At 45.5% G+C, this 13104-nt stretch overlaps 1 protein-coding gene and 1 long non-coding RNA gene across 7 annotated transcripts in view; one reads left to right on the forward strand and one right to left on the reverse strand.

Annotated features, from left to right (window-relative positions):
• Positions 1-6280, reverse strand: part of LOC106731881 (uncharacterized) — a 59572-nt gene extending 53292 nt beyond the window's left edge. For all 6 annotated transcript variants that reach the window (XR_012906723.2, XR_012906716.2, XR_012906720.2 and 3 more), the window contains exon 1: positions 6195-6280. This is a non-coding gene — a long non-coding RNA (uncharacterized LOC106731881). The remainder of the gene's footprint in view (positions 1-6194) is intronic.
• A 169-nt stretch (positions 6281-6449) lies between these two features.
• On the forward strand, positions 6450-11373 carry CBLN1 (cerebellin 1 precursor). Its single transcript, XM_075940229.2, has 3 exons — positions 6450-7032; positions 7569-7688; positions 9206-11373. Exons 1-3 carry the CDS (start codon positions 6775-6777, stop codon positions 9401-9403), a joined length of 576 nt encoding a protein of 191 aa, XP_075796344.1. The 5' UTR covers positions 6450-6774; the 3' UTR covers positions 9404-11373.
• The last annotated feature ends 1731 nt before the right edge of the window (positions 11374-13104 follow it).

The raw sequence follows: 13104 nt of genomic DNA on the forward strand, positions 1-13104 counted from the left end.
CAAGACTTGGGCAGGGGAGAGTTTGCTGGCTGCTTTTGGGAGTGGTGCAGGGCCAGGAGAGGGGTGAACCTGCCTTAGCCCCACTGCACCACCACCTAGGAGCTACTTGAGGTAAACAGAGCCCAGCTGGAGCCCACAACCCTACCCCAGTCATGAACCCCCTCCTGCACCCCAAGCCCCTACCTTAGACCCAAGCATCCAAATGCCCTCCCAGATCCTGCACTTAGAACCCCCTCCTGCATCCCAACTGCCTGCCCCAAGCTCAGCTCAGAGCCCCTCTCACACTTCCAATCCCTTAACCCAAGACCAGACCCTGCACCCCAACCTGCTGCCCCAGCCTGGTGAAAGTGAGTGAGAATGGGGGAGGGAGGATGGAGTGAGCAGGTGCGGGGCCTTGGAGGAGGGGCACGAAGGAGGCGGGGTAAAGGCATTTGGCTTTGAGGTACATCTTGGATTGCATTTGATTTCAAAAAGTGATCTCGTATTTAAAAAGGTTGGAGACCCCTGATTTTAAGAGTGATGTGAAAACACCTCAGCTAAGTCATGCATTGCATTCTAAGTCATCAGTAAACCCAGCAGCAGAGACTAAGCCATGAGACAGACCAGCTGATAAGGTGAGCTTTCATCCCAATATTGGAAAAATATGTTAAGAGCTAGATACGTAAGTGTTACAGATGGCAAATTCAATCCCCATAACTAGTAATGCTTGGTGATTTGTTTGTTAAGAGAAGGGTTTTCAAAAAGTGCTCAGAGATGAGTTACTTTGTTACCACTGAAGTTAAGAAAAGTGTGTTTAACATGCATCTCATAATATGTTAAGTAAGGGATTAGAAATGAAACATGGTATATTTTATATTGCAACCCTTCCCCCCCCCTCCAAAAACAAAACAAAAAACAGTAGCAGTGGCCATTATTTCCCATTATTTTTGAATAGTGTTACTTTTAAAGACAAACAAAAAAGCAGTAGCTGATGTTGAGCCCAAAGTCACTTAGATTTGGATAGTTCTATACAGAAATATCTCTATAGTACAGTAATAGAGGAAAACTTTTTATGCAGTCATGACTAACCTCCTACTTCTAATTGCTCATAGCTTTCTGCAATTTTCCTCTTTAAGAATGAAATTTTCTATGCTGGAATTTTGAATAAAGGTGAACTTTTCTTCCAAAGAAAAGATATAGCTGAACTTAAAGAAAATGATTTTTTTAAATTTTGAAGTATTTTTTTAACCAATTTGGCTGAGGTTTGAGGTGTGGGAATATCTCTTAACATGAAGCAGCACAAGACTGTTCTGAAGGAAACTGGTTTTGATTTGACCCAATCATATACTGAAGGTTATATTTGGAAAATAACCAGATGACTATGGCCATGATCTCTAGGTGTATACCTAAAAAACGATGCACTATGCATGGTCTGAGCATCTGGTTATTGCCAAATTATCAGCCTGGCCTAAGGCAACTCCCTTTAGGCATCTCTGCCAGTCTCTCTCTGCTAGGCACCAGCTTGGATGTATTGACCTGTTGTACAGTGAGCCTCCATGGCCTTACATATTCTGTAGGGCATGGCATGTTGAAGATAATTACCACTTCATGGAACCCTAACAGTTCATCTGCTCCTATGTACTCTCCTGCTGAAGTCAGTTTGTTCTTTGAGGTATCCTAATTGTTCACTGTAGAAGTGAACATGACGCCAAAATTATCACAGCTTCATGCAAGCATCTCTGAAAACAAAAAATGAGGGGCATTATGCACAGTGAGCAGTGTGGATCAGCAAGAACATTTTGCTCTAAATTTAATTCTTATCTCTCTAAAATGTTGTACAAGCGCTCAACTTGATGCATGGGGTGAAAAATGTTTATATGGACAGTTACAGAACCCAGATCATAGACAGATTTATCAAACCTTACAGAAAAATTGCTTCTTATTTATCCTTTGTAACACAGCAGCAAACAAACTAAATTACATATAAATTATCCAGTTATGGGCAACATTTGCGGTCCTTCCTCAACAAAGACCAAATTGGGAAGTAAATATTCTTTGAAAAAAAGATGGCTTCATTCATAGCTGAACTCTTGACAAATAACTCAGTTTGAAGGAAAAAATAAGGGTTCACAGTGGACATCTGCGCTCATTGGAAAAAAACCAAAACCCAGAAAACCACAAATTTGGTCCCTTGTGGGCTAACACTGTAATGAAGCTAAAGCTGAATATCCATGGAGACTAAACTGCCTTCTGAGCCACTGAAGTTGATCCTTCTAGGTCAGGATTGAGGCTCCTTAGCAAGGTGATGAAGAGAAGATTGTGTTTCTTCTGTCTATGGTTAGCTTGCTTTTCAGCTAGACTAAGTTTTTGTTTCTAGGGATATCAGTCTAGTACCATTGATGAGCATTAAACTCACTACTAAAGAGTCAAAATTGGTATTTCTGGCCTTTTGTATTCTCATTGAATAAAATAAACAAGCCACTCAGGATGTGAGTGGTACAGTAATCGCTCCTGAAGTGATTCTTCAGAAACTCAAGAAGATCACTCAGTTTCAAAATAGTTTTCCAAATGACTTTTTCACAGCATTTTAAATTTAGAGAGGGGGAGAATTATAGATGTTTTATTGTCTTGCAACCAGTAGCCCCTCCTCCAAAACTTGCTTCTAGGAAGATACATACAACACACCATGCTTTTATCTTACTCTCAAAAGCATGATTTTTAAAAGACATGGCAAATGCCATGATCAAAGAGGGCAAATGGCCATTGGTGCCTTGTAGGCAGATGAATTAATCTATTTCATGAACCTATGTAAACTTCTTCATTTGCAAGTATTCCCAGTTTGGGCATCTTACTCAACACTAATTAATACATGTACGCAAAGATCTGTAGAGACATTCTTCTTGTTGAGCCTTCTTCTTTGATACTCAAAGAGCCAAAGTCTTCTATCCACATACAGATTTTCAATATAGCTAACAATTTTTTGGAATGAGCTAATGAATGTAGTTAACTAATTTGCATATAACCAAAGCTTCATCTTAAAAAAATCTGTCTGGATATAATGCTCATGAAAGGTTCAACAGACCTGTAAATGATGTAGCGACAGGGCAAATTTCTGACATGACACTTGACTTTACCTCAATTTGGAGGAAAGGATTTCAACACTAAGAGTAACAGGTCATTTAATTTCCATGCTCTGTGCAGTTCTTGGCCTTCTGCTGAGTCTGCTAATTAGTGCAACGCTTGATGGTGAATTTGTGATGTAGGACCAGGAATGGAGATCCACCAAACTCATCTCATAAGGGCCACTAGCCATCCTTTAGATTAAAACAACCTGAAGTCCCTTCTGATCTGGGCTGGACTCAAATTGGTGAGCTACAAATGAATGGTCTCTGTAGCTCATTGGTAATGACTTAAGGCATCCAGTCCCTCACTAAAACGTAAATTAAGAGGCAGATCTGTAGATAGATACTACAGAAAAAAAGTTGAGAAACATTTAACATTACAAAGTTAGGAAGTTATGATTATCCATGAAGTCTTAATTTGCACCTTTCTTAGACATTTCACCAGCAATCTAGGAAGATGGGACAAGGCATGAGTAGCCCATGAAATGCATGATGCTTGGCTCTGTTTCAGTTAATGCGAACAAATGTGTCACATCTCCCCTTGCCTCTAGAGTGCTGGTACCTTAAAGAATGAAGATGGGTTCCCAACTTCCAATACCAGTCAAGAGGATCAACAATACTAGCAATATATTAATTAAAAAAATCTATGACACTTCATTGAGGCTGGTGTATCAAACTGAAATTGTTCTGGCTCCTTCCCTTCCCTTTTATTCTATTTATTGTCTTCAAAATGGCGTTTTGTGGGGGAGTTGTTTTTTGTCTCCACTCCTTTTCGCCCCTTGTTTTTGTTTTATACCCTTAAGCCAGCACTTTGGAGGGTTCTATACTATTCCTCTCCCCACTTTCTGTAATAGAGTTTGGGACACTTCGGTGTCCTGAAGTATGATGCCATAGGTTGCCATCCACGTCCTTTACCCTAAAAGTTATTCCAACCTTAGGCCTTGATACTGCAAGTAAAGTTATTCAGATGTAAGTACTGACTTTAGACCAACATGGATAGTCATGTAAAGCTGTGTGTTCACAGGAACTGATCTTTATATATAAAATAAAACATCACAATCAAAATTAAATGATTTAAAATCAAGAGTGACAGAAATTCATGATGACCTGCATGGAGGATTTTTTTTTTTTTTTTTACAATGGCATTAAACATTACAAGAACACAGCTGAGACTTGCTATGAAATTCCACTCAAAATTTTACAACTCACTATCAAATCAGTTTGGAAAACTGATCTGATAGCAAAGCAAGTGAGGTAAAGAATTTGTGTAACCCCCACATCTACTGTGGTTTGTTGTCCCATGCAGAGGCACCTACACTACAACCACAGATAAAACCAACAGACCTCTGCAGCATGCAGCATGGGCTGAAGGGCAGTTGGCTTTTAGCTCAACAGGTAGTGGCTCCTATACTGAGATTCTAGGTTCAAATCTGCTTCATGGTGGTTACATTTGCTTGTTCTGATTGTTTATGTCCAATATTTCATTAGTGAATGCTTTTCTTTTTCAGTGTCAAATTGCAATGTTGTGAAACCCCATCCAAAATGGATAGTAGTAACATGCCTACCTAGAGAATGCAACAGTTGATCTTACTGAAGAGTACTAAATGTATGCTCCACATTTGTGTCACCCCAAGAGGTAGGGAATTGGCACATCCAAAGCCAACCACATAGATGCCGCTGCAAGTGCCCTTATTTCCTGATCAGTAAAATAGATTGAAAATCATGAAAGTCTTAATGTGCTTTTAAACTTTCCTGTTCAGTAAGGCTCAACTGAGATACTATATCTGTGAGTAAAATCCAGTTCCTATCCCACAATTTTTGCATGAGGGTTGACTGAAATAGATCAAATGAGCTAGGAATTGGGACTCCTTGAATTTCAACCCTTTGCTCTGGTTTCAACAGAGAAGCTCTTTAAATACAGCCAAATTTCATCTACAGTTCAGAGAAATGTGAAGTTGATACTATTTCTGTTCTCCTTTTTTAAAGTCATCTTTTTTCATTTGACAGCACTGATCTTTGCACTTCCTTTTAATTCTGAGAGCATGTGAAGGAGCCAGGGCCTTGTTAAAACTTTTGACACCTGAACAGTTAACCTTTAGAACAGCATTAAAATGCCAACTCCTTATAGATGGGGTTTGAACGATTTTTATTTTAACTCTCATGGGCTATAAGAGGTGGGCGCCCAATTTTGTTTCAGTGAACCTCCCCTAGGACATTTACCTCCCTCCACCCCATGCCATGGGAAGAACCTTGCTTTCTTTACTTACAGTAGTAACACAAGTCAGTGGATCTACTGGTGTCAGTCCTGGGGGTAATTCTGCAGTTTTATTGTCTCTAACTGCAACAATAGCAAAATCCCCCCAGGACCAGGTGTGTCAATAAAGCACACAGCCTTAAACCTCAGGTGGGTAGCACCAGTGTAGCCACTCGGCCAGAGGCCACCTGCACTGAGCTACAGATGAAACTTCAACTAGGACCCTTCCTCTGGGGAAAAAGCTACAACTTCTCCAGTGACTCACTCAGTGCTTCTCTAGCTCCTGTCCTCCGGGGCAGAACGTGCAAAGGAGTAAGAGCGCCAAGAGCCAGACTAACCAGCCCCACAGAGACCCCCTAGAAACTCGCCCCCGTCTTTCCAGGAAAGGGAGGGGTGCTGTAAACGCCTGCACCGTCAGGTTGGAGCTGGACTGCACCGGCCCCCGCCCGCTGGGAGCGCACAGCCCCCTTAGTTCTTAGTGGAACTCCCGGGCTATGCGCGCATCGCGCCGGGCACGAAGCGGGACCTGCCCACCCCACCTGCTGCTGAGCTGCGCCTCGCTCCCCCTGCCCCCTCACTCTGCTCCAGCCGCAGTCACCTCGCTCCGGATTTACACCGCTGAAACTGCAGCAGCCTCAGGCCCCGCCCGCGCAGCCGGACTTCCCGGGACCTGCGCCTCCAGCCGGGCACTGGAGCAGCCTGGGAGCGCGTTGGGCTGCAAGAGCCGCTCCCCGGCCCGAGCCCGCCCCCACCTGACGCTCCACCCGCGTTGCCCCGCTCACAGCGGCCCGCAGCCCTGCCCCTCCGCCGGCCGCTCTGCCCGCAGCCTCCCCCCCTACCTGGCCCGGCGCGGCAGCGGCAGCTCCGCGCTCCCCTTGTGCAGACTTTGGCTAGTCCCGGCTGCGGCTCGGCACCTGCCTCTCCCACCTAATAACAAAAGCCCGGGCGTCAGGTGGCAGGAGACGGACTGGCCGGCCATTGGCTGGCCGGGCGAGCGCCTGGCGCTGATTGGCCAGGGGGCGGGCGCGGGAGCGCTGACGCCAGGCCGGGGCTGGCGGTGAGGCGGGGGGGTCGGCGCGCGGCGCCTTTGTGTTCTCCGGCAGCGGCGGGGCGATTGGCCACATCCATCATTGCGAGCGGCGGGGCTGGCAGGAACTGCCGCGCTATGTCTCCAAGTGCTCCTGTGCCTGCTCAGGGGCCGCTGCCTACGCTCCGCGGGGCTTTCCACCCGGCTCTGAAATAGACCCCGGGGCGGGGCGGGCCCGAGCGCAGGGGGGGGGGCGGGCAGCGCGGGCAGCCGGGTCTGCAAAACCGCCCAGGACGCTGGATTTGCTGGTCCCCTGAAAGGGGGGCGGGGGAAGCGGGGAGCGGCGCCTGGGCTGGGAGCGGAGCCTCGGCGGCTGGCGGGCGCGCGGCGCGATGCTGCGGCTGGCGCTCTGGCTCGGCGCGGCGTGGCTGGCCGGGCTGGCGAGCGGGCAGAACGAGACCGAGCCCATCGTGCTGGAGGGCAAGTGCCTGGTGGTCTGCGACTCCAACCCCACCTCGGACCCCACGGGCACCGCGCTGGGCATCTCGGTGCGCTCGGGCAGCGCCAAGGTGGCCTTCTCCGCCATCCGCAGCACCAACCACGAGCCCTCGGAGATGAGCAACCGGACCATGATCATTTACTTCGACCAGGTAGCGCGGGGGGCGAGAGCCGGGGTGACGGTACCCGGGGAGCGGAGAGGCGGGCTGGGGTGGGCAGAGCGCAGAGGAGGGGGCTGCGGGGCAGGTGCGGGCGGGTCTGTGTCGAGGGAGGGGATGGGTGCCGGAGCGGTGGCTTGTGGACAAGGGCAGGATCCCCCCAGCCCTGAGCCGGAGACAGGCGGCCAAGTTAACCCGCGGGCGCAGCATCCAGCGGTCCCCCAAGGGGAAAGCCGACCCGCAGAAATGCCCGTAAAGCCCCAGACGCGGGAATCTCCAGGTGCCGGTACTGCAGGTGGGGGCAGGCAGCAGAGACCCGGCTACGCCCAGGCAGCCACCGGCAGGGAGCTTGCGGACCCCGGGATAGCCGGGGCACAGCTGCGGGAGTGGGCAAGGTGGGTGCTCAGCCCAATTCTGGGTGCTGAGCCGGGGAAGCCCAGCCCGGTGCCCTAGCACACGCCCCTGCGGGTCCCCCGGCTCCCGCCCCCCCCCCCCCCCCCGCGATGCTGATGTCCCCGTTTCCATTGCAGGTGCTAGTGAATATCGGAAGCAACTTCGACTCGGAAAGAAGCACTTTTATATCGCCCAGGAAAGGGATTTACAGTTTTAATTTTCACGTGGTGAAAGTGTACAACAGGCAAACGATCCAGGTCAGACTCTTCTCTGCCTTGGCTCCTTGGGCGTTTTGTTTTGGGTTAGGGGCGCTGGTGCCCGGCTCCAAAGGGCCCCAAACTTCTAGGGGGGGAGAAACAAAGTGGTTGAGAGAGCGGTGGTGAATGTATCTGGTGGGACTTTATCTGGGGCAGCGTCAGGTATGAACCGTTTTCAGGTCAGTAACCCGAGAAAATTCGGAGAGAGGGAATTCACGAGGCTAGAGGGTGTTTCTTTAAACCGAAATGGCTATTTGGGAGCGTTTCTATTGTGTGGAAATATACTGATGTTTATACCATGAGCTTGGGAGGCTGAGTTTTAAGCAGAAAGTGCTGAATTTTCCCGAGCAATATTTTCAAATAGGGGAGAATCTTGAAATCTGCTCGAACCATCTAGGGCCTTTCCATGCTCCCCTTTGGTTCATTGCGTGTCCTAGGATGGCCGAGTCTTTATATCGGTGACAAATGAACCACCCAAAATGAGCGTTTACTGCGTGCAAGCAATTAATACGTTTCCCATTCCCGCTGTCCGTGTAACGCAAGACCTGCCAGCGATCGCTGATTCCAGTATATCAGCACTAATCTCCAGGAAAACCTGGGTAGATCCACTAAATGTGATTTCTCTTTCATCCACATTATAAAAGTCTGAAAAGAGATGGAAATGATATCATAGTTATTGTTAACCAGTATCACTCTGGTTGGGCGAGGTGCAGAGAGCAGAGATTTTTTAACATTTGGCAATTGTACACGGTTTAACTGATAATGTGCAAGACTAGGGACTAAAGCATCTCATCTTGATACAGCAGATCCGTGGCTGAACGTGTCTGTATTGTAAATGGCATATATAGAGTTATTCTACATTACCTGCCGAATACCAGGTTATATCATCTAAATAGCAAATTACGAGAGAGAGAGGGCAAATTACTGTGTGTGTATGTGTGAATATACACACGGTGTAATTTGCTATGCACGACCAGATTAGGCATGTAGTACATTATTAATGGGAAGCATACAGTGCTGGTATTATTAACGGGAGGTGTACCGTGATATTGACTCTGTAGTGGTACATAGTTTTTGCTGCCTAACAAAGGGAAACTACTTCCTGAATACACTTCAAAGACACTGACTGTTGCTGCAGTGGCACTTCTCTTCATCTTGTTAGAGGTTTCATTATAAAGCCATCTTTTAATAAGTGGGCACCTCTTCATACCCTTAAAGCAAAGGCATCCTACTGAAATTGTTCAAAACAGGATCGATGTCCTATTTAGATATATCGTGCGTTTGGTGTGAACTGTCAATCCAAAGCAGCAATACTGGATCCCCCATTTTTAGACTTTGTATTTTAGCTGATATTAGATTTACATTTCATTTTTAGAATAACCTAGAGTTTCTCGTGACATAAATAATAAAGTGACCATTTTGCCTGTTAGGTGAGCCTGGAAGCAGTTATGAAGCCCTGGATGTTACTCCTGTCTGATTTTAATTTACAGAGGGCTTTGTTTTATCTTGCTCTATAGGTGAGTTTGATGCTAAATGGGTGGCCAGTGATTTCCGCCTTTGCAGGGGATCAAGATGTGACCCGAGAAGCTGCCAGCAATGGAGTCCTGATTCAAATGGAGAAAGGAGACAGAGCTTATCTAAAACTGGAGAGAGGAAACTTGATGGGAGGCTGGAAGTATTCAACGTTCTCTGGATTTCTGGTGTTCCCTCTTTAAATAACTTATTATCTGAACAGAGAGAAAGCAGCAAGTCAGAATTTCTTACAAATTCCCAAATTGTAGCTGGGTATGTAAAGCCTTGGACAGCAAACTTTTTACATTCAAATATTAAAGAAGCTAAATCCTGCTTAGGTTTGTGTACATCTGCTTTGAAGAATTATTTTTGTTGTTGCAGCCAACATATAGGAAATACTATAATTGATCATATCTCCATTTATTCCTCTCCTCCCAAATTAGTTAAAATCTGTGTATCACTGGTGTAATTTGCCATCATATCTCCCAATGATTCCCGTATCATACTATGATACCTCCAGTATTTACACTGCTCTTCATATTTTGTAGTTTTGTTTTTAAAACATGTTATTCTTGACTCTTTATCTGAGTTTAACTTTAGAAAGGCAAAGTATTTTTGAGTACAGAGATGCCTCGATGAGAGAGAAAATGCAAATCTTGCTGTGTACTGGCTGGCAAAAGTTTAAAAGAGAGAGAAATTTATACATGAAGAACTATTCACAGTCAAGGCTGACTAGAGTATTTCAATATTTCTATGTAATTCTGAGTGATTGTGGAATATAAGGCTGCTAAATGTTTTGATGCTTGTTTAGCTCTTGTAAAATGTGGCCCAACTAAACTCCAGGAAGTATATCGAACTTTTACTATTATTCTGTAATATAGGTGTGAATATCGAAAATTAATTTTTGCTTTAATTCAATAAAGTTTAAATGGGACTTTTATTATTCTTAAACAGAAAATAAGTTTTCTCAATGGGAATATTAGCCTCGTATCAGGCTTACAAAAAGTTTAGGAAGCTGCAGGAGCAAACAGTTGTAATAGTGATGAGCTGGACAATAAGTGAAACAAAATGTAATTTTGAAGCTAGCTTGCCTTGTTATATTTTCCCCCCTTTGCAACTGTTACTCGCGCCTTTTTCCGCCGCCTCTAGCGCTGTATCCTGGTTGTGTTGCGCACTGTTTCAAATTGGGTTAAAATAATTAATTTCATCTGATCGTCATCAACCAAACTCAATTTAAACTCTGAGGTTCAGATTTCCCTAGTGATAAAGTACCCCAAATATGAGAAACATGCAAACCAAACTAAGCTATGGCTGAGAAATCGCCCACACAATCGTAGATCTATATTGTTTATACCATTGTCTGTATTATATTCTATAAATCAAATCTCATTTTATACAGCCGTCTAAAAATCTTACAATGTATACTTCAAGGCTAGTATTATTTATTTGCTAGTATTATTTTGTTTACAGTCTTTGAAATATGTAAATGCTATAATTTTGAAGTACTCAAAGAGAATACTACTTTTATTAAAAAGGTACGTAAAGGATTTTGATTGTATCGAAACCTAATGTGAAATAAACCAGTGTAATAAACAAATGGACTTTTTTTGACTGGAGGACTATCTAAGTCAGTTTGATTCCCTGATGAGAGGGTGCAGATACTGGATATAATATTAATTAATTAATTAATTAATAATATTAAAGCAGGTTATGCTCTAAATATAAAAAGATCTTTCTTAAGGACGAGCTGATATGGGCTTGGCCGTTACACAGTTAAAATCTTTGGCTTTTTGTTGTTGATGTTTTCAGCCTTGAGTTCCAGAAAGGAATTTAATTAGCTCCTAGGGGGAAAATTAATACTAGCATAATAAGCAACAATTTATTCATAGTTTTTTGTCTTGGTAATAGTTTCATAGAGCGGTGGGACTCGGTAAAACCTTCCTAAAGTCCAGGCTACTTGCTTATTTTCAGTTTTATTGTTTTTATGGAAGTCTTTAATATAGCTGTCAAATGTACCTTCTCCTTGTGAGGAGAGGACGTTTGTATGTCAGAGTTCCTGCCAAGTAAAACTGAAGGGGCGGATAAATAGTTTAGACAGACGGTCAATTTGCATTCTGAATTTGAGTGAGAGATCTGTAAGTCTTTTATTTTCAAATAAAACGAATCAATTACCCTGACAGAACCAGGATTTATTTTCTCGGGAGGTGCAGAGAACTAAACTTGTCTTTCTTCCCCCTTGCAGTTTGGGTTCTAGGGCCAGCGTCTATTAATTGTACCCAGGCCAGCGCTTCTGGACAGGTATTCTATAACAGAGAGGAAGGCCCAAGACACAGTGGTCTAGACCGACCTTTAGAAATCGCACGGATCACATTTGGCTGGAATAGGGGCAGAAATCTGTCCCGTTGGCCGCGGTGTTGCAGTTTTCTGCTGAGAATTTCCACTTTCCAGAGCAAGCGAGTGACCGCTGTATCCCGGCTCTTCCTTCCCTCCCCACCACGTGTTCTAGAAATGATGAACATCCCTAGCCGGAGAGAGACAAAGAAGCGGGCTGTTTTTCACCCTGTGGTATAGGGAAAAGCTGCCACAAGCACTTCATTATGAACCCATCCAGATTCCTGGCATCAGCAGCCGCTGGCGAGGAGCCACAGAACGGAACAATTGAGATTTATGAAGAAGGGCTCATGATGGAAGGCGGTTGGGTTGTTTTCACTTTGAGTTATAATTTGCACCACACCGTTCTGTCTCTCTGTGGTAATGGGGGGAGGGGGAGAGAGCCACCACACTCCTGTCTTTATGACATGCACTTTATTGCTTTCCCCTGCAGCTTTTTAACTGTTTCCCTGCTCGCTTTCTCTCCCCTTTCCATCCCACTCTTTAGCCTGGTAGTTAGTATCAGATTTTGATGCAGAAGGAGAATAGAAGCGTTCCCTCCCCCCTTAAATCCAGGCATCCGGCTTGTGATTCTTCCCAGCTTCTGCCACCCCAGCATCAGTCTTTATTTTTCTTGATTTCCGCTACAGCGAAATAATGGACTTGAATCTCCAGGTTGTACATTAGCAGCTGCTCATTCATCCCTAGTGAGGGGACAAGGAATTCCTCTTTGAAGTCTTCCCTCGGCGACCTCTGCACAGCGGGCTAGATGGTAAAAAGTGAAGACAACGACGCTCCGGATAAAATGAATGGCCTGATCCTGCAGCTTACATTTAGGCAAACCTCCCTTTAGACACCCCCCCCCGTGGTTTTGGTTGCGTTAAGTCTAAAGGAGCAGGTCCTGTAGCTCATGTGTGCCTCTGTCCTGTAAACGAGCCCTGCCCACAGATAGAGAATTGTTCCATGTGAAATTCCACACGTGCAAAGGCTGATGCTGCTGTTTTGCTCTAAGAAAATAAATCGCCACCTTCCCACGAAAGTTTTCCCTTGGTTGTGAGAGCCGCATTAATATTGTATAGTTGGACATTACATTTCCCCGCAAGCTGCAAATCACCCAGCTCTCGCCATTAAAAACTTCACAGTAGCTGCCCGGGAAAGTCTTGCTCATTCAGTTTCCGTGTTATGAGCCCCTCAGCTCCCCTTCACTGCGAGCCCCTCCTGGCAACTGCACTGACATCCATTAGGCGGCCTAGGAACGATGATGCTTGTATTAGTCCAGGCTAAGTAACACACAAGCTCAGCAAGTCTCACGTTTCCAAGGGTGCGCTGCCAAGACGCACGCGTAACGGGACAGTGCAGCTGAAGGAGTCCTTTGCAGCAGCTGAGAAGAATGGGCCAGGATGAACCCCTTGGAAGGGAATGGAGCACGAAGCGAGAGGGAAGGCTTCGTCTCTGGGCGGTTTTCTGCCTCCCCTTTTAGAGTCTATTCCAGGCTGAATTCTGGAAATCTTAACCAGCCAACGAATGGCAGTTG

Source organism: Pelodiscus sinensis, chromosome 12 (genome assembly GCF_052426305.1).
Source record: "Pelodiscus sinensis isolate ZL-2025 chromosome 12, ASM5242630v1, whole genome shotgun sequence".
Classification (NCBI taxonomy): Eukaryota; Metazoa; Chordata; order Testudines; family Trionychidae; genus Pelodiscus; species Pelodiscus sinensis.

Bases quoted from the DNA above. Each gene is read 5' to 3' on its own strand.
- CBLN1 (XM_075940229.2), top strand. From the start codon at position 6,775: ATGCTGCGGCTGGCGCTCTGGCTCGGCGCGGCGTGGCTGGCCGGGCTG. The intron at 7,033-7,568 runs GTAGCGCGGGGG...TTTCCATTGCAG, and splicing joins TGATCATTTACTTCGACCAG to GTGCTAGTGAATATCGGAAG. The intron at 7,689-9,205 runs GTCAGACTCTTC...CTTGCTCTATAG, and splicing joins ACAACAGGCAAACGATCCAG to GTGAGTTTGATGCTAAATGG.